Below are 23,363 nucleotides of genomic sequence, written 5' to 3'. Positions count from 1 at the left end.
AAGCGAGAGGAAACGACCCCATATATGGAGGATTGAGAAAGTTCAAGGTAATGGGTGTAACCAGCCATGTGTGACAAGAACCATATAAATCCCTTGCTTCCATTTAATAAATCGAAGAACTGCTTGTGACATTCTGTGTCCGCGTATTTCTTCCCACCGGTGAATTCATCTCCTGATCGAAGAGTGACTGCGAGGAAGGCAGAATAAAGCAGCCGAATTGTATTTCACTAACAAAACATCATGGTTACTTGCGTAACCTCCGTTCCCTGATGGAGGGAATGAGACGTTGTGTCGATGTAGTGACACTAGGGGTCACTCTTGGGAGCCCGTGACACCTCTGGTCTTTGATAAAAGGCCAATGAAAATTGGCGAGTGGTATTTGCATGCCACTCCCCCGGACATACGGTTATAAAAGGAGCTGGTATGCAACCACTCATTCAGGTTTTATGCGGAGGAGCCGAGACAAGGTCCGGCCATTTCAGTGGGTAGTACAACGTCTCGTTCCCTCCATCAGGGAACGGAGGTTACGCAAGTAACCATGATGTTCCCTAGCTGTCACTCATTCGACGTTGTGTCGATGTAGTGACACTAGGGGTCCCTATACAAAACGCCACAACTGACTGAACTGTGTTACGTGAACTGGCAGCGTGTGACAGGCAGACCACTGGGTGCCTCATCGCCAGCACACCAGATCGACACATAACCTCCCCCAAAATAGTTATGAGTGTCAAACGGCCCTTTGGGGACAAGTCGACTACCCAAAGATAGAGACAGGCTAACCCAGTCGTGGCCTCTTTTCACTCCCTAAAAAAAGAAGGGGGACTGGGCCGCCAGGTCTAGTCAGGGGGTGTCCCTCCCAAGGGGAGGACACCGCGGAGACCACACCTCGCCCAAAGAGAGGGGGGGATATTTAAGTGGAAAAATACATCACATGGTCTTGCCGACCATGTAGAGAGTCTTCAAGGTAGATCCTACCCAACAGGGGAGGAGTTACTACAAACATGGAGACTGGGACAGAGGGGCTCTGCCCAAGGAAGACACAGTTTGCCAACAGGGAAATGAATTAGCGGAAGATATACATCACATGGGGTTTTACCTTACAGGGAACCGGCACATGCGGAGCACCTACCCCAGAACAGGGCTTTTAATTAGCACGTGTACTGGGCCAGCAGCGAGTCTCTCCGAAAACTCAACTGCCACAGGGTTCGGAGGAAGTCAACCAGGGAACATAGTTCGTGAACACTACTGGGAATTAATGGCGCACATCTTCAGCTCAAAAGAGGCGGAAGGCACTATGTGCAAGCGATACACCTGGCAGGCTATCCCGGGCTTATCCGCTTGTATTGTGTGCCACTACCTGGGACGAAACCGGTTCCACCCGGAGGTTGTAGAACCTTGCAAAGGTGTTGAGTGTTGCCCAGCTTGCTGCTCTGCAAATGTCTGTTAGAGAGGAACCCCTGGCCAGGGCCCAGGAGGCCGCTACACCCCTGGTAGAATGGGCTTGTAGCCCTACCGGGGCAACATGTCCTGGGCGTGATATGCCATAGCTATGGCGTCAATGAGCCAGTGGGCAATCCTCTGCTTGGAGACAGTGCTTCCTTTCCACTGTGCACCAAAGCAGACAAAGAGCTGCTCAGAGATCCTAAAGCTCTGCGTGCAATCCAAATAGGTGCGTAAAGCGCGCACCAGACACAGCAACGACAGGGCTGGGTCTGCCTCCTCCTGGGGCAGCGCTTGCAGGTTCACCACCTGGTCCCTAAAAGGGGTCGTGGGAACCTTGGGCACATACCCCGGTCGGGGTCTCAGGATCACGTGAGAGTAGCTCGGACCGAACTCCAGGCACGTTTCGCTGACAGAGAACGCTTGCAGGTCTCCTACCCTCTTGATGGAAGTGAGCGCAGTCAGGAGGGCAGCCTTCAAGGAGAGTGCCTTAAGCTCAGCTGACTGCAAAGGCTCAAAAGGGGCTCTCTGTAGACCCTGAAGAACTACAGAGAGGTCCCATGAGGGAACGAGGTGCGGTCTGGAGGGATTCAGCCTCCTGGCGCCTCTCAGGGACCTGATGATCAGGACGTGCTTCCCTAAGGACTTACTGTCGACTGCGTCGTGGTGTGCTGCTATGGCGGCAACATACACCTTCAAGGTGGAAGGGGACAGCCGCCCTTCCAACCTCTCCTGCAGGAAGGAAAGCACTGATCCGACTGCGCATCTCTGGGGGTCTTCCCATCAGGAAGAACACCACTTAGCGAACAGATGCCACTTAAAGGCATACAGGCGCCTCATAGAAGGGGCCCTAGCCTCAGTCATCATGTCTATCACCACGGGTGGTAGACCGCTTAGGTCTTCCGCATCCCGTCCAGGGGCCAGACATGGAGATTCCAGATGTCTGGTCGCGGTTGCCAGATGGTGCCCTGTCCCTGTGAAAGAAGGTCCTTCCTCAGGGGAATTCGCCGGCGGGAGACTGTCGCGAGGAGCGTGAGGTCCGAGAACCACATCTGGGTGGGCCAGCAGGGTGCTACCAGGCCGACCTGCTCCTCATCCTCCCTGACCTTGCACAGGGTCTGTGCAAGTAGGCTCACTGGGGGAAACACATATTTGCGCAGGCCAGGGGGCCAGCTGTGTGCCAGAACGTCTATGCCGAGAGGGGCCTCGGACAGGGCATACCAGAGCGGGCAGTGGGAGGATTCTTGGGAGGCGAACAGGCGCACCTGTACCTGTCCGAATCGACTCCAAATCAGCTGGACCACCTGAGGGTAGAGGCTCCACTCTCCCCTGAGGGTAACCTGCCATGACAGCGCATTCGCTGTAGTGTTGAGGTTGCCCAGGATGTGAGTGGCTTGCAGCGACTTGAAGTGCTGCTGACTCCAGAGAAAGAGACGGCAGGTGAGTTGTGACATACAACGAGAGCGCAGACCGCCTTGGCAGTTGACATATGCTACTGTTGCCGTGTTGTCTGTCCGAACTAACACGTGCTTGCCCTGGATCAACGGCCGAAACCTCCACAGAGCGAGCAGAATTGCCAACAACTCGAGGCGGTTGATGTGCCAATGCAGTCACGGGCCAGTCCACAGGCCAGCGGCTGCGTGCCCATTGCAAACAGCGCCCCAGCCCGTTTTGGAGGCGTCCCTCGTGACCACGACGAGCCTGGAGACCAGTTCTAGGGGAACACCTGCCCGTAGAAACGAGAGGTTGGTCCAAGGGCTGAAAAGACAGTGACAGACCGGTGTGATGACCACGCAATGTGTCCCGCGGCGCCATGCCCATCTTGGGACTCGAGTCTGAAGCCAGTGCTGAAGCGGTCTCATATGCATCAACCCGAGCGGGGTGGCTACCGCTGAGGATGCCATATGCCCCAGGAGCCTCTGAAAGAATTTCAGTGGAACCACTGTTTTCTGTTTGAACGCCTTCAGTCCAACTCCAAACCGAGGAAAAAGATGCTCTGAACTGGGAGGAGCTTGCTCTTTTCCCAGTTGACCCGAAGCCCTAGTCAGCTGAGGTGTGAGAGCACTAAGTCCCTGTGTGCACACAACATGTCCCGAGAGTGAGCTAGGATTAGCCAGTCGTCGAGATAGTTGAGAATGCGAATTCCTTCGTGAAGACGCGAGGAAACAAGGACAGGCCGAAAGGGAGGACCTGATACGCCTGACCCTCGAATGCAAACTGCAGGAAGGGTCTGTGTCAAGGTAGAATCAAGACGTGGAAGTACGTGTCCTTCGGGTCTACCGCCGCAAACCAATCTTGATGCGGACGCTCGCCAGAATGCGTTTTTGCGTCAGCATCTTGAACGGGAGTCTGTGTAAAGCCTGGTTCAGTACTCGCAGGTTCAAGATTGGCCGCAACCCACCGCCAGATAGCCTCCATCTGCTGCTCCACCGTCGAGAACTGCTGGGCGAAGTCCTTGACGGTGTCGCCGAATAGGCCAGCCTGGGAGATGGGGGCAGCAAGGAACCGTGTCCTGTCGGCCTCACCCATCTCGACCAGGTCGAGCCAAAGTTGGGACTCCTGGACTACTAATGTGGACTTCATCCACCGCGAGAGACCGCGCCGTGACCTTCGTCGCTCGGAGAGCGAGGTCGGTCACCGAGCACAGTTCCTGCATCAATCCTGGGGCGGAACTACCCTCATGCAGTTCCTTTAGCGCCGAGGCGGCTTGTCCAGCGGCACCATAGGCCTTGGCCGTCAGAGACAACGTAAGCCCACAGGCCTTGGACAGGGGCTTTGGGCACCCACGCCAGGTGACGGCGTAGTGAGGGTAGTGAGGGCGGAGAAGCTGAAAAGATCAGGACCGGGCAGTAAAAAGTGCCTCCCATGACCTTGTCTGCTCTTCATGCACTTCCGGGAAGAAAGGAACGGGGGCGGGGCGTGGCTTTGAGCCCGGGAAAGCATGTCATCATCTCCGCGTCAGCCTGTGACTGGGCAATCGTCCCCGAAGGGAGGAGCCCAGCTGAGGCTTCCGCATCCGACTAGACAAGCCCGCTCTCTGATGCTGCGCTCGAGAGCTCATCACTTTCGCGGGCTCCGAATAAGAGGTCGAACTCGCCGTGAGATGAGCCGGAGGACTCATCTGGAAGCCCGATTGGGGCAGACGAGCGTGGTGGGGAATGGGAGGTCCACGGGGGGATACCCGGCGGAGGCGGTCCCATTGGGTCCCCAAATCGCCCCCAGTGCTAGCCGCACTGGCCTCATACCCATGGGTAAAAGGACAGAGGTGGGGAGCCTCTGGGGTGGCTTGCTTTCTTACTAAGGCAAGCCGCGACCGCATCATTGCCATGGACATGTCCTCGCAATGAGTACATGACCCATCCACGAACACTGTCTCCGCGTGAGCAGTGCCCAGACACGAAAGACAGTGATCGTGACCGTCAGAAGGCAAGAAATAACGAGCGCAACCAGGAATAACACACAAAGGAAAGGCATCTTTAAAAAGACGCGTCTTTAAAAAGACGTTCCATGTGTGCCACTCTTTCAGAGAAATATACTCTTTTAGAGAATTATACTCTTATTTCTGCTGAAGCGCCCAGGGGCGTTCTCTACAGTGCACCAGTGCAGAGGAGGGAGAAGCCGCTGAAATGCGCCGTCAGATCCAGCAGAGGTGAATGAACAGTCGTGGGAATTCAGCTCAGTGAGCATGACCGTTCGGCTCCGAAGAGAAAATCTGAATGAGTGGTTGCATACCAGCTCCTTTTATACCCGTATATCCGGGGGAGTGGCATGCAAATACCACTCACCAATTTTCATTTGCCTTTTATCAAAGACCAGAGGTGTCTCGGGCTCCCAAGAGTGAACCCTAGTGTCACTACATCGACACAATGTAGAATGAGTGACAGATAGGGAACCTAACTGCTATAGCTCAGAAAACACTCCAATTCTGAAAAGCAACAATGTAACAAACTCTCAGCTTGAGAACACGAGGGATTGGTCTGGCGGCTGGTGGGGAGCGTGGAGGAGTGTGACGGCCCTAAGTCACAACAGCTCGCATATGAAAGGCAGCACAGGGATTTTATAGGCACACAATCAGAAACGGCCAACCTGCAAATCAGCGGCACCTGCAGACACTCAGAGCAGAAGGCACACCCATAGACACAGAGAGAGTGTAAGAACACAGACAGCACAGCAAAGATTGCCCACATTACGGGAACGTAACAATCAACTTGGTATCAAAGTAATTTTTTAATTTCTACTTCAAACATTGTTAAAACTTCAAACACTATCAGGCCCTAGACATCTTAGATTGCACTCAAAACTCTTGCATGCTTAAAGGTCACTTACCGGGCTCACACTTGGGAACATCTGGTGTCCAGGTGCCGTTTGCTGCACAACGCAGTTGTTGTGCTCCATTCAGCTTAAATTTAGGAGAGCAGGTGATTTGGACAACTGTTCTGAAAACAACCCTTTCTGGGGTGACCTTTCCATTGCTGATGTTTATCACTGGACACTTCACCACTGAAGAATCAAAGTGTGAAATATCATTACAACTTGCGTCTTCACAGTGTCTTTATTTCACATTCAAGCTTTCAAAATTCAAAGTATAGTTCATCCATTTCTTTACCAAAAAAACAACAAAAAAGACAGCTATCTTTTCTGACTGTCCTTTGGAGCACAGCGATTGCCCTCCTTTTAAATACCCTTGGTTCTGGAATCATATTTTATGACAACAGAATTACATACAAATTCTGTTGTCATTTACTCATCCTCGTGATGCTGTTTTTTTTTTTTTTTCCCTGGGAACACAAAAGGAACTTTTCTGTAGAATTTTTCCATACAATGAAAGTGAATGGTGACTGAGGCTAACATTCTGTCCAACACAGATTTGGACTAACATGAGTAAATGATGACCAATCATGTCATTAAGCATGATTGTTGTATAAATAAATTTAAAATAAAAAATGTATGGCTTCTACAGAATCATGCTGATGTCACTGATTAACAATCTCTGAGCTCATGGAGTTTTTTTTTTTTTCAATCAACATCAAGATTTTAGGTTAATATATAAAGTGTATATTTTAGACTCTGTAACTGGTCATCATTTAGACCATTTTTAATCACCTTAAAGTGTTCATGACATGAGGAATAACATTTTGCTTATAAGGGGTACATATAAGAGATAACTGTTATATAAAAACATACTGTAAGTTTCAGAACTGAAAACTTCCTGCTTAATAGAAAAAGGACCAAATACATCTGCAACGCCTATTTTTCTGTCATTGCACCTTTGGCCCTGCCCACTGATGCTCAGTCAGTCACAGAGGTGAAGAGGAGAGAGATGGGGCCTATCATGGGAGATTCATCCAAAGTGGACTTGCACAGGACACCTTCATGTGCCTGTCTGAATTTAAATGTTTTTCTACATAAACGTGCACTAGACAAACGGATTTGACCGTTATTATCACACATCTCACACCACTTTTAAAAGATGCAATGTCAAGTTATGACTCTAAAAATGAATATGTAGTCATGTGTGAAAACAAACTGGGAAAATGTGAGATGTGAAGACCAGCATCTTTGCTTTGGCCAGTTGAAGCCGATTGTAGCACCCAACATCACCGTGTACTGTACAACCCCAATATAAAAAAAACTGGAACATTCTGAAAAATGCTAATAAAAACAAAAAGAAGTGATTTGTAAATTATATTCACCCTTTGCTATATTGGAATCACAACAACTAAATATTACCTTATGTTTTACCTTGTGAACTTTATTGTTTTTTGAAAATGTACAGTAATTTCAAATCAAATGATTGCAACGCTAGAGAAAAGTTGAGATGGGCAATTTAAGACTAATAACAAGGCGATGTGAAACAGGAGATGTTAAACAAGTGAGGCAATCGTGTCATAATATATAGGGAGCCTCCAAAAACAGCCTAGAGCAAGGATCATTCGAGACTTGCCAATTTACCAACAGATGCTTCAGCAAATATTCCAGCACTTTGAGAACAATGTTCCCCAAAGACAAATTGGAAGGATTTGGGGCATTTCACCCTCTACAGTGCACAATATAGTTAAAAGATTCAAGGAACATGGTCAAATCTCGGTGTGTAAACGGCAAGACGAAAACCAATTCTGAATGCTTCTGAATGAACCACTTCTCTGATCCCTCAGACATCGCTGTCTTAAAAAACATCATTCATCTGTAATGGATATCATGAACATGGGCTTGGGATTACTTTAGTAAACCTTTGTTAGTCAACACCATTCGCCGCTGCATCCACAGATGCAAGTTAAGACTTTACTATGTAAAGGAGAAGCCATACATCAACACTGTCCAGAAGCGCTGCCGACTTCTCTGGGCTCGGTCTCATCTTAGATGGAAAGTAGAACAGTGGAACCGTGTTTTTTTGGTCCAACGAGTCCACATTTCAAAAAGTTTTTGAAAAACACAGCCATCGTGTTCTCTGAGCCAAAAAGGAAAAGGACCATCCACGCTGTTATCAGCATCAGGTCCAAAAGCCAGTGCCTGTATGGGCCAGGGGTGTGTCAGTGCCCATGGCATGGGTAACTCGCACATCTGTAAGGGCACCATTAATGCAGATAGATATGTAAATATTTTGGAGCAACATATACTGCCATCCAGCACCATCTTTTCCAGGGACGTCTCTGCATTTTCCTGCAGGACAACTTCAAACCACATACTGCCTGGATTACAAGTGCATGGCTGTGTAACAGAGAGTGCGGGTGCTAGAATGGCCTGCCTGCAGTTTTGACCATTTCCAATTGAGAATGAGTGGTGCATTATGAAGCGCATTAGATGGCAATGAAGACCCTATATAACTGTGCAGCTGAAGACCTGCATAATGGATGAATGGGGGAAAATTCCACCTTCTAAACTTAACAAACTTGTGTCTTCAGTACCTAAATGCTTATTAGAAGAAATGGTGATGTTTCACAGTGGTAAACACTCGAATGTCCCAACATTTTTGGAGCGTGTTGCAATCATCTGATTTGAAATTACTGTACATTTAAAAAAACAAAACAATGAAATTCACAAGGTAAAACATATAATGTTTAGTTGTAGTGCTATCAATATAGCAAAGGGTGAATATAATTTTCATACTGTCCCAACTTTTTTGGAATCGGGGTTGTATTAAGTTTTGTGTATTCAGAAAATTTTGGTGTGAATTGCTTGTGAAACAGTCACAATATGATTAAAGCTTTGCAAAGGAACTGTTATTGAAAGATGGGGCAGTTAAAATTGGACAATTGGACAAAAACTGTAAGTAACCAATTTAATTCATGAATATTTCATATGTCATGACTGTTTGCTGTGCTTTAGTGAACAGTTCGATACATTCAGATGAAATGTGTTGGGTGTACGTTATGTGTTAAACCTGAAATGTAGTTTTACAATGTTGTGTGGAGTTGATTAATTTTCTTCGGATTGCATTTCAAATATGCCTGCATTGGAAGGGCTGCATGATGTTAGACAATCACAACAGTGGGCATTTACATTTAAGTCTTTAGGGGCCAGGCAGCTTAAAACAGAGCGTTTCAATTCCCAATGCGCTCTAAGTCCTCGTGGTAGTGTAATGACTCACCTCAATCTGGGTGGCGGAGGACGAATCTCAGTTGCCTCTGCGTCTGAGACTGTCAACCCGCGCATCTTATCACTTGGCTTGTTGAACGCATTACCGCGGAGACATAGCGCGTGTTGAGGCTTCACACCATCCACCGCGGCATCCACGCACAACTCACCACGTGCCCCACCGAGAGCGAACCACATTACAGCGACCACGAGGAGGTTATACATGTGATTCTACCCTCCCTAGCAACAGGGCCAATTTGGTTGCTTAGGAGACCTGGCTGGAGTCACTCAGCATGCCCTGGATTCGAACTCGCTAACTCCAGGGGTGGTAGTCAGCATCTTTACTCGTCAAAATCATTTTTAAGTACAAATAAGTACAAAATCAATTAGTATGATAAAAACGTAGCCAACAGGCTCAAATCACATCATTCAAGGTGAATTCTAAGATGTTGTATTTGTCTTCTATTCAGTTCTGACACTTTGGCTCATGTAGGATCCATTTCTTGTTCTTAACACATGTGAAAACTCCCGATCCATTGTATCCTTCATTGCAGGTAATGGATAAGGATTCTCCTGTCCCATACTCAGACTTCAGATCTTTCACAATACCTTTGTCTCCTATATTAGGTCTTGGACATTTCCTAGGTTTTAAGTTTTGCTCTGTGAGCAACACTTAGAAATATAAAGAGAAAGAGAGAATTTTTTATGAAAGTGCTACACAGTGTAATTAAAACAATAATAAAATATAAAAATAGCCGCAAGCTGCAATTATTGGGGTCCAAGCACATGAAAAGAAGACGACCAAAACAATCATATTTGACAGAACTGTCCCTGTGGACAGTTAATTTTGTGTCAAATTTCAACTGCTTTGATCACAGCTGCACAATGAGGATTTTGTTAAGTTATAGTGCCTCCAACATCGGAAATTGATTACATTTGGCATGAGAGCTCAGATTGTTCTGTCATCGCTGTGTACCAAGTTTTGTTAAGTTTAAATGTTCACAAGTCTGCTCACAAGATACAGGCCAATTTGTCATAATGAGCCACACCCAAAAACATATTGGCTTATAACATCGAAATGCCTTCGGAGTAAAAATGATTTTAACAACTTTTTGTCAGGAGGGTCTGTCAATGATATACACCAAATTTTGTGGGAAACTGACAAACGGCCTAGGACGAGTTAAAAAAGTAATGGAAATCCACATAACCACACGATTTTGAGGCACTGAAAGAATCAGAGGAAATATGAATTATTAGCACAAATGTGAATTAGCTTATTATAGTGCCACCTTGTGACCGATTCATACAAAATATGGTATACAGCCAAATTATGGCAAGCTGAAAGTCAATACCAAATTCCATGTTTGGCATTAGTAAGAATAGTGGAATTAGTACTCCCATTTTTGTGTTTCTTAATGCTAAGAACACAAAGAACAAACCTGCATTCTTGTGAAAAATCGGTCTTGCCTAACTACCTTGATAGAGCAAACTTGGTAAAACAGGAGGATGTAGAACGCATCTTTGCAAGTTTTGAGATGTATAGATATGTAGATGTATATTCAACAACCTCACAACTATTTTCTTTTTATTGGTTGATAATGATGTTGAACGAGTCCACAATAATGTAAGAATGCACATTAAGGGGGGGGGGGGGGTCACGTGATGCCATGCAAGAAGCAGATGTGTGAGCGACGAGCTCTGCGCACTTTGCTAAATGTTTTATTATTTTCATGTTATAATCTGGTGAAATTTGATACACCCAGTTACACATTTGCTCTTTGAGGCAAAACATGGCAAAGAAGTCAAAATCCTCGGGCTCTGGAGACATTAAAAGACACTTACGTGTTTTTTGGGGATGAAAGCCCCAACAGGCCTACAGACCGGGGACTCGATTTGGATGGCGCGGCGGGAAAGGTGATCCAGCGTCAGTTGTTCAACATGTCGGTGATGTTGACGAAGGTTCTTGCTGACTTGGAGGATCTCGCAGTAATACGTCGATCGATTACGGCAATGGAAATAAAATTCTCTGATTTAGTTACAAGAGTGTCTGATATTGAGAGACGAATCGATTGTCTGGAATCTTCGGAGAGGGAATTAACTTCTAATCTGCCCGCGACCAAAGTTGATTTGGAACATCTCCTTGAAAAGCTTGAAGATCTTGAGAATAGAAGCCGCAGGAGTAACATTCGAATTGTTGGAATTCCTGATCATGAGGAGGGCAGAGATATGGTGAAATTCCTAGACGAGCTTTTCCCGAGTCTGCTCAACATAACAGGCCACAAGCTGGAAATCGAGCGAGCTCACAGAGTCCCAGCTCACAGATTTGCTGAGGGAGACAGGCCCCGATCGATTCTGGACAGATTTCTGAGATCATCCGATAAAGATCTTGTGTTGTGCCAGGCGAGGAGCAAAGGGAAGCTTTCTTGGAAGAACCATAATATTTTCTTGTTCCTGGACTTTGTGAGTTCGACAAGAGCGAAATGCGATCGGTTCAAGGAATGTAAGAAACTCTTACATCAGCGAAAGATCACTTTTGCTCTGATGTTTCCGGCCAAACTGAGAATAGAAACGAAGGACGGTCACAAAGTATTTACAAGTCCCAATCAGGCAATGTCTTTTATTGAATCAATGGGTGAGTAAACCATTGGGTGTTTCTCATGTGAGTGGGTCAACTCGCTGTACTTACTCCGGCTTTTCAGGAAGCTGGGCGTCATTTTGGTTTCTTTTTGCTCTTTGCGTTGGCTCCGCCAAGCGGCTGGAGCTTGTTTTGTGAATAACACTTTTCCTTAAAGAAACTTTTGCATTGACGAAAGATTACTTTTGCATTGAATTTCCAGGCCAGTTTGAGAGTGGACACTACGGATGACCAGGGTTTGATTGTTTCACTAATGGGGAATGTGGTCTGTATAATTTTGTTTTTGACACACAATTTATTTTTTCTACTATATCAAAATGTCAAATGTTAATATGAGTGAATTGTCTCTCTCCACATGGAATGTAAATGGGTTGGGGCACCCCATTACTTTTCTTAAATGTAAGAAATATGATATTGTGTTTCTTCAAGAAATACATCTCTCCCTGCAGGAAGCTGAAAAAATTGGGAAGATATGGGGTGGACATGTTTTTTTTAGTGCTGGCTCAAGTAAGAACAAGGGAGTCATTATATTGATTAATAAATATCTACAATTCAAATGTCTCAAACAGACTAAAGATAAATTAGGAACAGTCATTATTGTTTTATCTGAAATTCAAGGGCAAAGGTTGATTTTGAGTATTTATGCACCTAACGCTGATGATCAGGGCTTTTTTATAGATCTTGAAGGGATGCTGCAAACCACTGGCAGCCCTCATGATATACAGTGCATCCGGAAAGTATTCACAGCGCTTCACTTTTTCCACATTTTGTTATGTTACAGCCTTATTCCAAAATGGATTAAATTCATTATTTTCCTCAAAATTCTACAAACAATACCCCATAATGACAACGTGAAAGAAGTTTGTTTGAAATCTTTGCAAATGTATTAAAAATAAAAAATGAAAAAAATCACATGTACATAAGTATTCACAGCCATTGCTCAATACTTTGTTGAAGCGCCTTTGGCACCAATTACAGCCTCAAGTCTTTTTGAGTATGATGCTACAAGCTTGGCACACCTATTTTTGGGAAGTTTCTCCCATTCTTCTTTGCAGGACCTCTCAAGCTCCATCAGGTTGGATGGGGAGCGTCGGTGCACAGCCATTTTCAGATCTCCCCAGAGATGTTCAATCGGGTTCAAGTCTGGGCTCTGGCTTGGCCACTCATGGACATTCACAGAGTTGTCCCATAGCCACTCCTTTGTTATCTTGGCTGTGTGCTTAGTTCGTTGTCCTGTTGGAAGATGATCCTTCGCCCCAGTCTGAGGTCCAGAGTGCTCTGGAGCAGGTTTTCATCAAGGATGTCTCTGTACATTGCTGCATTCATCTTTCCCTCGATCCTGACTTGTCTCCCAGTTCCTGTCGCTGAAAAACATTCCCACATTATGATGCTGCCACCACCATGCTTCACTGTAGGGATGGTATTGGCCAGGTGATGAGTGGTGCCTGGTTTCCTCCAGACATGACGCTTGCCATTCAGGCCAAAGAGTTCAATCTTTGTTTCTCATGGTCTGAGAGTCCTTCAGGTGCCTTTTGGCAAACTCCAGGCAGGCTGTCATGTGCCTTTTACTGAGGAGTGGCTTCCGTCTGGCCACTCTACCATACAGGCCTGATTGGTGGAGTGCTGCAGAGATGGTTGTTCTTCAGGAAGGTTCTCCTCTCTCCACAGAGAAATGCTGGAGCTCTGTCAGAGTGACCATCGGGTTCTTGGTCACCTCCCTGACTAAGGCCCTTCTCCCCCGATCGCTCAGTTTGGCTGGGCGGCCAGCTCTAGGAAGAGTCCTGGTGGTTCCAAACTTCTTCCATTTACAGATGATGGAGGCCACTGTGCTCACTGGGACCTTCAATGCTGCATAAAATGTTCCATACCCTTCCCCTGATCTGTGCCTCGATACAATCCCGTCTCGGAGGTCTACAGACAATTCCTTGGACTTCATGGTTTGGTTTGTGCTCTGACATGCACTGTTAACTGTGGGACCTTATATAGACAGGTGTGTGCCTTTCCAAATCATGTCCAATCAACTGAATTTACCACAGGTGGACTCCAATCAAGTTGTAGAAACATCTCAAGGATGATCAGTGGAAACAGGATGCACCTGAGCTCAATTTTGAGTGTCATGGCAAAGGCTGTGAATACTTATGTACATGTGATTTGTTTTCATTTTTTATTTTTAATAAATTTGCAAAGATTTCAAACAAACTTCTTTCACATTGTCATTATGGGGTACTGTTTGTAGAATTTTGAGGAAAATAATGAATTTAATCCATTTTGGAATAAGGCTGTAACATAACAAAATGTGGAAAAAGTGAAGCGCTGTGAATACTTTCCGGATGCACTGTAAAATTGGGAGGAGACTTTAATCTTTTGATGGACTCAGTCCTTGATCACAGTGAAGCAAAAGAGTGTAAGCCCCCTAGAGCAACATTGACTTTTCACAGGATGTGTAAAAATCTTGGTCTTATGGATATTTGGAGACTTTTGAACCCACCTGGTAGGGACTATACATTTTTTTCATCAGTCCATAAGATTTATTCTAAAATATATATATATTTTTTTTGGATATCCAAATCCCTCATTTCAGCTCAGTTGGAAATATCTTAGTCTCAGAAAACATCCTGGTGAGTTTAGAGGTGCTGCCATATACAGAGAAAAATAAATCATATAGTTTGCACCTTAATGTGTCCCTTTTGCAAAATATTGATTTCCAACAAATGTTAAAGACTGAAATCAATGTTTATATGGAGACCAACTGGTCCTCAGTATCCTCTGTGGGCATAGCTTGGGAGGCACTTAAGGTGGTTCTTAGGGGTCGGATCATACAGTATGCCTCATTCACCAAAAATCCAAAGCACAAGAACTTGTGGAGTTGGAAGGAAATATTAAAAGTGCCGAGGCAGAGCTGAAGCGCCGTATGTCATCTGATGGCCTCAGAGAATTGACCCAATTGAAATACATATATAATACTATTTTGTCACGGAAAGTGGAGTTTTGGTTATTCAGGGCAAGACAGTCATACTTTGAGTTGGGGGACAAAGCAGGAAAACTTTTGGCTAGATATATAAAGCAGAGAGAGTCTTTTTCTACCATTCCCTCAGTGAAATCTGCTGGTGGTGAAATATTTACCTCGGCCATTGATATTAATAATGCTTTTAAAGAATTCTATTTTGATCTCTATAGTTCCATGTCTTCGTCTACTGATGAAGATATTAGGAACTTTGTGGAACCATTAGATCTCCCTAAAATTCTCTTGATTCTGAGATAACCTTGGAGGAGCTTGATGAGGTAATTAAGGCCTTGCCTACAGGCAAGGCTCCGGGGCCTGACGGCTTTTCCTCTGAGTTTTTCAAATCTTATGCTACAGCACTGGCTTCACTTTTGTAAGAAGTTTATACGGAATCTTTAAAGAACGGAAAGCTTCCTCCAACCATGACGCAAGCCCGGATCAGTCAGATTCTTAAAATGGACAAAGATCCAAGTGAGTGTAAAAGTTACCGCCCAATTTCCCTGATCCAGTTAGATGTAAAAATGTTGTCCAAAATTCTGGCTAATCGATTAAGTAAGTTATGACATCACTTATACATATAGATCAGGTGGGGTTTATTCGAGGCCGTAGCTCTTCTTATAATATTAGGCGTCTCATCAATATCATGTGGTTAGTAGCGAATGATCAATCTCCGGTCGCTGCCATCTCACTTGAAATGGCGTTTGATATGGTAGAATGGGATTATCTTTTTAAGATTTTGGAAATGTATGGGTTCGGGAGTACATTTATTGGTTGCATTAAGTTACTTTATAGACACCCTGTAGCAGCGGTACAAACAAACAGGTTAATTTCAGATTATTTTACTCTGGATAGGGGCACCCAGCAGGGTTGCCCTCTTTCCCCATTATTGTTCTGTCTTGCCCTGGAAACATTAGCAGCCACGATAAGAAAGGAGGATGATTTTCCAGGGGTGATTGCGGGAGGAGTGGCGCATAAGCTTCTGCTTTACGCAGATGATATTTTATTATTCATCTCCGACCCCACTAGATCTATGCCTTGCCTCCACAGAATTATTAACTCCTTTTCCAAATTCTCAGGATACAAAGTCAATTGGTCTAAATCCGAAGCTTTGGCTTTGACAGCATACTGTCCTGTAACAGCCTTCCAGCCGGGTGCCTTCCAGTGGCCCAAATAGGGAATTAAGTATTTGGGAATTTTATTCCCAGCAAATTTGTCTGCTTTAGTCAGAGTTCATTTTGATCCCTTAATAAAAAGGTTTTCGAATGATGTGGACAGGTGGGCTTCATTACACTTATCGATGATTTGGAAGGTTAATGATATTAAAATGAATTGTTTTCCAAAATTCAACTATCTGCTACAGTCTCTCCCCGTAGATGTCCCCCTCTCTTATTTCAAGCAATTTGATAGCATAGCGAAGTCCTTCATTTGGAATGGTAAGCGTCCCAGGTTAAATTTCAATAAGTTACATAGGCCGATTGACAAAGGTGGGTTAGGCCTACCCAAGATTTTGTTTTATTATTATGCATTCGGTCTTGGAAATTTGGCTCATTGGTCGCTTCCACCTGAGAGAGCCCCTCCCTGGTTTTGTATGGAAAAGGAAGTTCTTGCCCCTATCTCGCCACTGCAAAGCCTTTCGATTAAACTAGCCGGAGAGGTTAAATCACACCCCGTTATTTTCCTTTTGCACTCGATATGGACAAAAGTGTCCAGAGTGTTTAATTCTGATATTTATTTAAATGTAGCCTCGAGCATATGGCTGATCCCTAAACTATGTATTAATAAGTCCCATTTCTGTTTGTCAGATTAGATTGTTAGGGGTTTAATACACTTGGTGACCTATATGAGAGAGTATTGAGATCTTTTGAAAATTTAATTCAACATTTTGGTATTCCCAGATCTCAATTTTATAAGTATTTACAGCTGCGCCACCTGCTCTGCACTGTTTTTGGGAGTAGCATACACCCCCCTAGAGCAGCAGATACTCTGGAAGTGGTGATTGCTGCTTTTGGGAAGGGTCATGAGGCATCAGTGTATTACTCCCTGCTAATTCAGAGTCTGGGGGACGGACTTTAAATTCTCTCAAAAGATTATGGGAGGAAGATTTAAATTTGATATTGGAGGAGGGAGTGTGGGCTAGGATTCTAAAAAACATCAAGTCTGCATCTAGAGATGCAAGGGTTCACCTTATACAATTTAAGATTTTACATAGATTTTATTGGACCCCCACTAGATTGTATAGGCTTGATCTTAAGGACACACCCATCTGCTGGCGATGCCATTCTGAAGATGGAGACACCACCCATGTTTTTTGGGGGTGTCGTAAGATCCAAGAATTTAACTGAAGGTGCAAAGTTATGTGTGTGATGTGTTGGGCACTCAGGTCTCGTTCTGCCCCAGACTCAGACATTTTGGGAGATGGGGAGGTCATAAATTTGGAGGATAAGTACATGAAGGACTGGGTTTTGACCAGTGTGATGATTGGTAGGCAGGTTATTTTGAGGAGTTGGAAGTCGGATGGAGCACCCTCCTTCCCGGAGTGGTGCGCGAAGACGGGGAGGGTGGCTGCCTTCGAGGAGGGGTCGAGCATAAGGATGGGAGTTAGGGATTATTACAATGAGAAATGGGGAATTACTTAGCATTTTTGGGGGAATCTCGAGGAGGGGCGGTGGAGGGAGTAATTTAGAGTTTTTTTTTTTTAATTATTATTATTATACTTGAATATTGTATTTTATTTTATTTTTTGTTGTTGTTTTAGTTTTGTGTTTTTTTCTGTGTGTGTGTGTCTATATTCCTTTGACCACAGGGGTGTTCGTGGGGGGGTGGGAGTTTGGTAGGGGGAGGGGATATAGTGGGGGTTTAATGTTTAAAGTGCTTGATTCAATATATATTTGTTGTTGTATTTTTTGTGTTCATTTATGAATCAATAAAAATGTTAATTAAAAAAAAAGAAAAAAAAAAGAATGCACATTAAGAAGCAGCCACTATGTCAGTATTCTAAAGCGCAAGTTACAACATAGACTAGTAATAGCTAAAATGGACACCAAGTTACAATTTATGCACTTCCACATGTAAATATTTGAGCACTGCACCATTAAACTTAGATGAGACATAACACTATGTATAACTAGCTAAATATTTCACTTGCGTGAGAGAGTGAAATCATCCAAGGCTGTGAGAAAGGCAAAAATAACGCAAAAGTATAACAACTAATACAATTAATATGATGATTATAATATAATATGATAATATAATGACATTTTGGAACACACACTGCCATGTAGCGGGATTTTGCAAAACTAAGATAAAAACTATACTTAAAAATGTATATCGGTTAACACATTTACATCGTCCACCTTGACGTAGAGCCCTGATGCTGTTTTATGGTCTCCTAATAAAGCGTTAACATGTCAACAAGGTATATTTTTTTTAAAAGGCTTTTGCGGTCTTGCAGTGCATGGTTATGATGTTGCAGAAATTCCATGAATTATTAAGATTCTCGAAAAAGAAACTCACAAACTCTTGGCCAAATAAACTGACTGCCTAGCGACAAAATATATGCAATATTAAAATGTTTTGTTATTTTTTTTCCCAGTCTACTGTATTAGTATTCATTTATTACTCCATATTAATTTGTCATTTAAAGGGGTCATGACATAAGGAATCAAATTTTCCATGATCTTTTGACACACTGCCAGGCCAAAAAAAAAAAGTTTGATTACATTGGACCACCTTTAGCTTTGATTATTAGTTGTCTTCTTTGCTTGATGCAGGCCAATAATTTGCCCCTTCTAAAACACAATAACATCTTTTCCACAACCATGGGATACATCTTCCAACATGGTTGTTTAAGAAATGAGAAGCTACACTGCATCATTTAGGGTTAAAAGAATTGTTGCCAGATGAAACATATTAATCACTGCAATAATGATCCAATCATAGGCTCTTAAGTATCTGCTTATTTAAATCCAAATGGCGACATTTTTGTTGGCCAGGCCGTGTATAAGAGGTAATTGTACTATAAAAAAATACTGTAAGTTTTAGAACTGAAAACTTCGTCATTAATCGAAAAAGAGGATTTATTTAAACCAATCTGCAAAGACAACTCGTTTGGAATTCGTGGAACTTGTAACGTCACAGAAGGAGAGAAATAGGGTCTATCATGGGAGATTCATCCAAAGTGGACTTACACAGGACACCTTCATGTGCCTGTCTGGATTTAAATGTTTTTTTTACATAAACATGCACAGACAGACATGTTTGACCAATTGATACATATCTCGGGATGCTTTTAAAAGATGCAGTGTCAAGTTACAACTCTGAAAAGGAGAAGGCATCATGGACGCGTTATTTCGCCCATCTGCACTATTTTTATTTGTTGGTGTATGAGAACATGATGGAATGATACTGGAAACTGGATGTGGATGTGTCTTCAGCATATTTTAGAGTGGATTGTATGTCCGGCTCATATCATACTACTCATAATACGATTCAAGCTTTCCAAAGGAACTGTTGAACTGGGGCAGTTCAAAACACTTGAACGTGATTGCAAAAACCGTGAGTAAATCATTTCATTCATGAATATTTCATATGTCATGACTGTGTGATAGTTTATGGTGCTGACACCCTGTTTACACCGGGTGCGTCCGTTGACAGACGCAACGACTTTAGGCTACACCGGGCGTGTCAACACAAACTTTCTAAACTGTGTTTTTATGCTGTTGGCAGTAATATCGCCACCATGTGCAGTGTAAAATGGAACAGAACATCACGCCGCTATGGACGCTTCCATGGTAGACAGCATCATTGATTATAATGGGTTCTATTGCTTTTGACGCGACTCTCGAGTCTGGTGAAGACAAGGAGATGAACAGTTTAATATATTCAGATGCAATGTGTTGGATGAAACCCTGACATTTAGTTTTATAATGTTTTGGTTCTTATTCATTTTCTTCCGATTGAGATTCAAAAATGACTCTATTTAAGGGGCTGCACGTTGTTAGCCAATCATAACAGTGGGCATTTACGTTGAAGTTTTAAGGAGGCGCTTAGGCCAAAACCGAGCGTTTCAGACAGAAGGCCAGAGACACGGTGCATAACGATTATATACTACTAAATTATGATTGTTTTGGTGCACAAAAAAAAACATTACTAACATTATCAGTGGACATCAGCAAAGAAAATAAAACTACTGAAAAAAAAAGCATTTCATGACCCCTTTAAACAATTTTTTATTTTTTTTTCTCCCAATTTGGAATGCCCAATTCCCAATGTGCTTTTAAGTCCTCATGGTCACATAGTGATTCACCTCAGTCCGGGTGTGGGCGTAGTGGGCTAAAACACATAACTGGCATAAGGTTGCTGGTTCAATCCCCACAGCCACCACCATTGTGTCCTTGAGCAAGGCACTTAACTCCAGGTTGCTCCAGGGGAATTGTCCCAGTAATAAGTGCACTGTAAGTTGCTTTGGATAAAAGCTTCTGCCAAATGCATAAATGTAATATAATGTAATGGGTGGCGGAGGACGAATCCCAGTTGCCTCCACGTCTGAGACCATCGACCCGCGCATCTTATCACGTGGCTTGTTGAGAGCGTTACCGCAGAGACATAATGTGTGAGGAGGCTTCACGCTATTCTCCGCGGCATCCACGCACAACTCACCACGCACCCACCGAAAGTGAACCACATTATAGCGACCACGAGGAGTTTACCCCATGTGACTCTACCCTCCCTAGCAACCAGGCCAATTTGGTTGCTTAGGAGACCTGGCTGGAGTCACTCAGCACGCCCTGGATTCGAACTTGCAAACTCCAGTGGTGGTAGTCAGCGTCTTTACTTGCTGAGCTACCCAGACCCTGTTCCTGCATTATTAATACATTAATAGGCTACATACAAATAGTATGTTACTCTTATATATTTACTGTAGCAAGTTCATATATAAGAAGTTTGATAATGGTTTTTCCTCCTTACTAAACAACTTAAGTTGGCCATGGCCATGACATAACCATCTCAACTTTTCAGAGTACTTGATCATTAATAAATGTTTAATTATGAATATATAATTCACGCAATAAAATGGACAGACATAACTACAGCCATTTATGTTTTTGGAATCAAATCTCTGTTTTTGCCAAAATTTACAACATTTTTACATTTATACACATAACTGAATTTGAAAAGGCCAAATAACTTTTTATTTTTATTTATAAGATATTAAATGGATGCAACTTACTTGTGACATCAATGTAGCATACTACTGTTTGAAAATGTTTATTGTGGAACAATGCTTACTGTTTCACTTACTATCTTTAAAGAACAGTAGCCAGTATACAGTGTATACAGTGCATTATACAGTAAATAGCAAGCTAGTATTCCATTCCAAACTCGACAAATGTGTTTCCCCAGGAGCTCCTCATGATCAAATACAAGAATCCATCACTAGAGGATGATAATGAGCTACAGAATCTATGCCTGCTTACTTCTACATGTCATGAAATACTTGCCTCTAATTTCAGTCAAACACAACAGATCAAGGAGGATTTGCTGCCATACAATCCTCTTACATCTAATGCACAGCAAAGGTCAGTAACTGGTGTAACAGTCCTTCAAAACTGTAGCTTGCCACCATAACCTACTCAAATTTAAAGTCAAGCTACTCTTTAAAAAAGTGGTTAACAACACAAAATAGTTAACTGCATTTAAGCTACAGTATTTGAATGAGGCAATACGTTTTAAAATAGCGCATTAAACAGCATTTAAACAGTTAAATATACACTAAATGTATCCAATAAAACTTGAAACGCTATAATTTACATAACTGAATTAAAAACATTGCAATTAACAGCATCATCTAGCTAAATATCAAGCTACAAAAAAAGATGGGAAAAGGTGCACAGGGATTTTTGCGAACACAATGAATTGATGATTTGTCTCTCTTGAACTCTCAGAACGAACCGATTCACAAAATGAATCAGACTTCCTCATGTTTAATAAAAATGTGTGCACATTTTTTCAATTTTGAAGTCAGCTAATCTCCTGTCACGCTATTAAAAAATATATTTTGTTAATAGCATCGCTACTAGTTAGTTACTATTTAGCATTTTGATGAAATTAAGGTAAATAGAAGGTTTGTGAAGACTTGTGCACGACAGTGGGTTACACTCACCCTCACAGGTCGGGCTCATCCCAGTCCAGCCTTTGTCCTCACACACACGGACTTTATCTCCTCTCAAAACATATCTGCAGGAGAAATCAATGATATTAATTATCAGCCATATAAACGACAGAAAACATCACAAAAGGTAAAGATTTTTGGTCTGGCTTAATAAACCGTGTAGTAGAGGGAGACACAGAACAAAACGTTTTTGTTATTATTTCACTTTATTTAATAAGCCTATGTATTTTAAGTAAAAAAATATAACATGATAATCTAAATATTATCATGTTATCCATACCCTGCATTACACACAGCAGTGGCTTTATCAAGGAATGACTGTCCTTCTTGGAGGTATTGTCCATTCTCTATGTCAGCCAGCGGGCTGCACGTTTTCTCTAGAAAAATAGACAAGATTTTTGTGATAAAGAAAAGAGTGAAAGAATGATGGAGATATTTTAATAATGTAAAATCCTTAGATAAAATGATAGAACGACAGACAGACAGACAGACAGATATATAGATAGACAGACAGACAGACAGACAGATATAGACAGACAGATATATAGATAGATAGATAGACAAATAGATATAGACAGACAGACAGACAGATATATAGACAGACAGACAGACAGACAGATATATAGACAGATAGATAGACAGACAGATATATAGATAGATAGACAGACAGACAGACAGACAGACAGACAGATATATATATACAGACAGACAGACAGATAGATAGACAGACAGATATATAGATAGATAGATAGACAGATAGATATAGACAGACAGACAGACAGATATATAGACAGACAGACAGACAGACAGACAGATATATAGACAGATAGATAGACAGACAGATATATAGACAGATAGATAGACAGACAGATAGATAGACAAACAGACAGACAGACAAATATATAGACACAGACAGACAGATATACAGACAGACAGACAGACAGATAGACAGACAGACAGACAGATAGATAGATAGATAGATAGATAGACAGACAGATAGAAAGATAGATAGACAGACAGACAGACATACAGATATATAGACAGACAGATATGACAGACAGACAGACAGATAGATATGACAGACAGATAGACAGACAGACAGACATGACAGACAGATAGACAGACAGATAGACAGACAGACAGACAGATAGATATGACAGACAGATAGACAGACAGATAGATATGACAGACAGACAGATAGATAGACAGATAGATATGACAGACAGATAGACAGACAGACAGATAGATAGATAGACAGATAGATATGACAGATAGATATGACAGACAGACAGACAGATAGACAGACAGACAGACATGACAGACAGATAGACAGACAGACAGATAGATATGACAGACAGATAGATATGACAGACAGACAGACAGACAGATAGATAGACAGATAGATATGACAGACAGATAGACAGACAGACAGACAGATAGATAGATAGACAGATAGATATGACAGATAGATATGACAGACAGACAGACAGACAGACAGATAGACAGATATGACAGACAGATAGATAGATAGACAAACA

General features: G+C 42.9%; 1 protein-coding gene across 2 annotated transcripts in view; it reads right to left on the bottom strand.

The window, feature by feature from the left end:
• Positions 1–23,363, bottom strand: part of si:ch73-217n20.1 (complement receptor type 2) — a 39,049-nt gene that overhangs the window by 14,245 nt on the left and 1,441 nt on the right. The window contains exons 3-5 of one of the 2 annotated variants that reach the window (XM_051661192.1): positions 22,106–22,202; positions 21,817–21,890; positions 5,767–5,940 (exon numbers count right to left, since the gene is read on the bottom strand). In XM_051661192.1, coding sequence (XP_051517152.1) covers positions 5,767–5,940; positions 21,817–21,890; positions 22,106–22,202 — 345 coding nt within the window. The remainder of the gene's footprint in view (positions 1–5,766; positions 5,941–21,816; positions 21,891–22,105; positions 22,203–23,363) is intronic. The other variant, XM_051661193.1, reaches the window with a different exon arrangement.

The sequence above is a fragment of the Myxocyprinus asiaticus genome, chromosome 29 (genome assembly GCF_019703515.2).
Source record: "Myxocyprinus asiaticus isolate MX2 ecotype Aquarium Trade chromosome 29, UBuf_Myxa_2, whole genome shotgun sequence".
Taxonomy (NCBI): Eukaryota; Metazoa; Chordata; class Actinopteri; order Cypriniformes; family Catostomidae; genus Myxocyprinus; species Myxocyprinus asiaticus.
Note: the sequence above shows the minus strand (reverse complement) of the source record. Positions and strands in the feature narration are given on the sequence as shown.